Raw genomic sequence first — 4,709 nt, 5'->3', positions numbered from 1 at the left:
GAAGCAAGTTGGGGAGGAAAGGGTTTATTTAGCTTACTTTCACATGGCTGTTGATCACCAGAGGAAGTCAGGACTGGAACTCAAGCAGGTCAGAAAGCAGGAGCTGACACAAAGGCCATGGAGAGATGTTTCTTACTGGCTTGCTTTTCCTGGCTTGCTCAGCATGCTCTCTTATAGAACCCAAGACTTCCAGCCCAGGGATGGCACCATCCACAAGGGGCCCTCCCCTCTTGATCACAAATTGAGAAAATGTTCCACAGCTGGAACTCATGGAGGCACTTTCCCAACTGAAACTCCCTTCTCTGTGATAACTCCAGCCTGTGTCAAGTTGGCACACAAAACCAGCCAGTACACATGTGAACATAAGTTTTATTTTTGCTTTTTAGTTGCTTTATTTACATTCTTCCATGCAAATGGCAACACTGTAGTGTTAGTAATAGATGCTTACACTGAGTGGGTAGGAAATCTCCAATTAGAAGCTGGCAACACAAGCCCCACCTGGCATATGGGAATAACACAGGCTTATCACAGATTAGCAAAGGCATGTCAGGCGTGACTCATAGTATGAATCTCATAGAAAATGGCCAAAGTTAAGGCATAAGGAAGAATCCATCTTGACAATCATAACGATTAGAGAGTTTCCCCTGTAAGAATACCTAGACAATTTCTCAACTACAGTTCCCTCAAGTTTTCTCCTTATTTCCTTTCATCTCTTCCATGAGCATTTCCATTATCTCCATCTCCACCCAACCCATCGTAAATCCGCCTATTGGGTATGGCCCATCAAAAGTTAGGGGCAAGTCAGTGAGCATGCCTTCTTTGGTTGTTGTGGTTTGCTGCAGGCTGGTGGCCGTCACCTCCTCCCAAAGGGTGGTTTCCTGGACATTCTGCAGGGCCTACTTTATTTCTTCATTTCCTAGGCCTTGCAATTCTCACTTCCAGATATGCCACTATGACTCTTGGCTAGTAGACCTGTTCTGCTAGCCAGATCACTGTGCACAGGGAATCACAGAGCTGGTGGCTACATGTGAATCCCACCCCTTTTTTTTTTTTCATTTGAGATGGTCTTGCTTGGCAGCCCAGACTAGTATTGAACTGTGATCTTCCTGCCTCAGGCTTTCAATTGTTGAGGTTATAGTCATCTACTATTTCATCCAACTGGTTCTTTTTTTAATTTACAAATGCCATTATTGTTATTACTATTATTATTATTATTATTATTATTATTATTATTATTATTATTATTATTATATGTAAGTATACTGTAGTTGTTTTCAGACACCCCAGAAGGCATCAGATCTCATTACAGATGGTTGTGAGCCACCATGTGGGTTGCTGGAATTTGAACTCAGGGCCTTCGGAAGAGTAGTCAGTTCTCTTAACCGCTGAGCCATCTCTCCAGCCACTATAAATGTCATTCTTATATGTCATTCTTATACTTGAAACAATTTGTGTTCGTACATTAAGAACTGTGCATTGCTTTTCACTAGAAACATCTTGAAGAGCAGAATGCCAAAGCTGACAGAGAATATGAAGAATGCATGTCTGAAGGTCTCCTGGAAAACATCAGAAAGATCGCAGAGAAGTATAAGAATAATGCTGCCCAACTTAAGGCTCCTGATGAATGAAGATAAACTAATCTTTCATAGATATTCAATCCCAAAATTATGATAATGTGGTAGATTGGCCTTTTAGACATATCAGTTAATAAAGTGCACTAGTGAAGTGTGGGTGTTCCCTCCCATTTCTGTGACTCACTTCTGACATGATGAGAAAAATCCATGGCATGGGTTAAACTGGGAGTTAGCAAACTCAGTTTGAACCATGATAGGACACACCTACTCACTGCCTACAAGTTCTTTGCTGCTGTAATGGCAGCAGAGGCTACTCAGCCTGCAAAGGGAGAGGTATTGGCTCTCAGGTTCCCTGTTAGGTGTCTCTTCCTGGGGCAATGTGAAGAAGCATGTGTTCACCCACATGGAAAAGGTAACAGCAAAAGGATTCCATCCAAATCGAGCTGAATCAGTAAGTTCATTGGGGTTACTTACAGGATCAAAAATGACCCAAGGCAGCTACCCCACCAGGAAATCCCCTGGACAACATACAGGCATTTATACCATGAAGAGTCCCACCCACAAGACTACAAACACCTACAAACAGGCATACCACTGAAGAGCCTTGGGCAACTTAAGGGAGGCTGTCTTAGTCAGGGTTTCTATTCCTGCACAAACATCATGACCATGAAGCAAGTTGGGGAGGAAAGGGTTTATTTGGCTTACTTCCACATTGATGTTTATCACAAAGGAAGTCAAGACTGGAACTCAAGCAGGTCAGGAAGCAGGAGCTGATGCAGAGACCATGGAGTGATGTTCCTTACTGGCTTGCTTTTCCTGGCTTGCTCAGCCTGCTCTCTTACAGAACCCAAGACTTCCAGCCCAGGGATGGCATCATCCACAAGTGGCCCTACCCCCTTGATCACTAATTGAGAAAATGCCCCACAGCTGGATTTCATGGAGGCATTTCCCCAACTAAATCTCCCTTCTCTGTGATAACTCCAGCCTGTGTCAAGTTGACACAGAAAACCAGCCAGTACAGAGGCTATTCTACCACAAAGTTCCCCCATGTCAGTTATGTGCCTTTTATATAACCTCTGGGCAGGGCACTTCTGAGGACTTAGGGCTAAACACTGTAAGCCTCCCTACTCCATCCGTGAGGGAATGAGGTGAGCTGCTCTCACTCAAGCTTAAAGGAGACATACACAGTCCTTTGATAAAATATTTCAGATTGTTTAAAGATTGCCATTTTTTAAAAGCTCTTGTGCTGGGGATGTAGCCCAGGTAGGAAACTTGCGTAGCATCTTCAAAGTTGTGGCTTCAATCCCCAGTACCCAAGAATAAACAATTAAAAGACAGGTGTAGGCTTAGATTTTAAAAAAAGAAAAAGAATAATAAGGGTTTTTTTTTTTTTAAACACTTTGACTCCCCTTCTAGCCCACCATCCAAAGGTAGGGGAGAAAAAATGGTAAATAGGACAAGGGGATGTGGACCTGTTTAGTAGTTCCCTGGGGTTGATTCCAGTCCCCATTTGTCAGGATACCAAACAAATCAGTTGCAGGGGTACAATCCAACAGAAACTGCCAGGCCTCCTCAGAATCAGCAGGAGTCAGCAGGAGGAACCAGGACCACCTGAAATACCTTGAGAAGTTCTCTCCCACACCTCTCAATGAAGTGAAGATCAGCCAAGATGTAAGACCAATGAAGTGTTACAAGACTAGCTATGCAAGGACCCGTCACTGTCCATTGAGTCCTATTTATGCTCTTTCCAAACATCACATGTCCTCCCACAGGTCTTGCTTGCCTCAGCAAAACATTACATAAGTCTGCCTCAGCAAAACACAATGAGAATATGCATCACGTGACACAACCAGAAACTTACACTTCAGATAGTTATCTTCAGACAAGACAGCTAAATGGACACACATAAGAGTAGGCAAAATCTGAAATCAAAGAAAATGTGCCAGGAAGAGGCACTGAAAAACTCAGTGCCAGTTCAAATTAAGCATGACCCATGTTTAGGGCATCAATGTGGCCACGACATTAGAAACAGGTTGTGTGCAAGCTGTGAAGCAAGGACTGCCTGCCAAAACTGAGCCACAGAGCAGCATTGGCCTGAGACAGGAGAACAACTGGGAATTTTGGTAGCAAGCTGACTCCATGACACTTCTTCCACCCTCACAAAGCCAGGACAGGTTGTCCCTTCTATGAGGGAAGCTTGGTGAAAACAGTATAAAATCTTGAGATGTCAGTTCATTCTATTAAAGTTACTTAATATGTGAAACATTGTTACACATAAAGTATCATGGTTAGAAAGAATGTCTTAAGAAGAAGAAAAGCCTCAAGTTGTTACTAATCTCATGTAATGGTAGTGGTGTGGTAAGAGTTAGGCTACTGCAGAGTACTTGCCTAGCCTGTCACACACAGCCTTTGAGTTTGATCCCAGAACTGGGGAAGGAGAGCAAATCTGTTAAAGCAAACACGAAGCCTCAAGGTCAGTGAGGGATGCTGATCAACAGCACTCATTGAGGATGCTGAGAGTCAAAGATCTGGAGGTCCTGCCCAGCCTGAAGTAATAGCAGGTTAATGGCAAAGTTTAGCCCAGGCTGCCCTCAAACTCCCTGCATAGCTGAGGATGACCTTGAACTTCTAACCCTCCCACTTCCACCTTCTAAGTATGAGATTACAGTTTGTCTCCATGTCCAAATTACGTTATGGCAACCAAACTCAAAGCCTGTTATATGCTAGGCAAGACAACTATCACCAGCCCCCAAAAGCAAAATGTTAATTAGAGAAAGAAGCTGGGCATGGTAGTGCATCATCCATCCTGTGGGCAACTAAAGTAAAAGGATCATGCGACCCTGTCAAAACTAAAGAGAACAGGGAGGAGCAAGGCAGAAAGACACCCAGTAAACTATCAGTTCTCATCACTAATTATCTAGGGCTAAAGCGTCCCTGGTCCACAGGCAGAAAGTTCCACATACATAGATAAAGAAATGAGAATAACAGCTTTTGTTGAGACTTAACATTTAACAAGTTTCAAAAGTACCCCTTTTTTTTGTTTGTTTGGTTGGTTGGTTTGGTTTGGTTTGGTTTTGGTTTATTTGACTTTTGGAGACAAGATTTCTCTGTTTAACAACTCCAGATGTTCTGAAA

The 4,709-nt window shown here is 43.1% G+C and overlaps 1 protein-coding gene and 1 pseudogene across 1 annotated transcript in view; one reads left to right on the top strand and one right to left on the bottom strand.

Moving 5' to 3' along the window:
• Ndc80 (NDC80 kinetochore complex component) overlaps positions 1-1,728 on the top strand; it is a 38,602-nt gene extending 36,874 nt beyond the window's left edge. Inside the window, exon 17 of the mRNA XM_031368726.1 lies at positions 1,491-1,728. Coding sequence (XP_031224586.1) covers positions 1,491-1,628 — 138 coding nt within the window. The 3' untranslated portion in view covers positions 1,629-1,728. The remainder of the gene's footprint in view (positions 1-1,490) is intronic.
• Positions 591-1,431, bottom strand: LOC116088930 (annotated as a pseudogene).
• Positions 1,729-4,709: the final 2,981 nt, after the last annotated feature.

Source organism: Mastomys coucha, unplaced genomic scaffold (assembly GCF_008632895.1).
Source record: "Mastomys coucha isolate ucsf_1 unplaced genomic scaffold, UCSF_Mcou_1 pScaffold14, whole genome shotgun sequence".
In the NCBI taxonomy this organism is placed as follows: Eukaryota; Metazoa; Chordata; class Mammalia; order Rodentia; family Muridae; genus Mastomys; species Mastomys coucha.
This window is presented reverse-complemented; position numbering and strand designations above follow the sequence as displayed.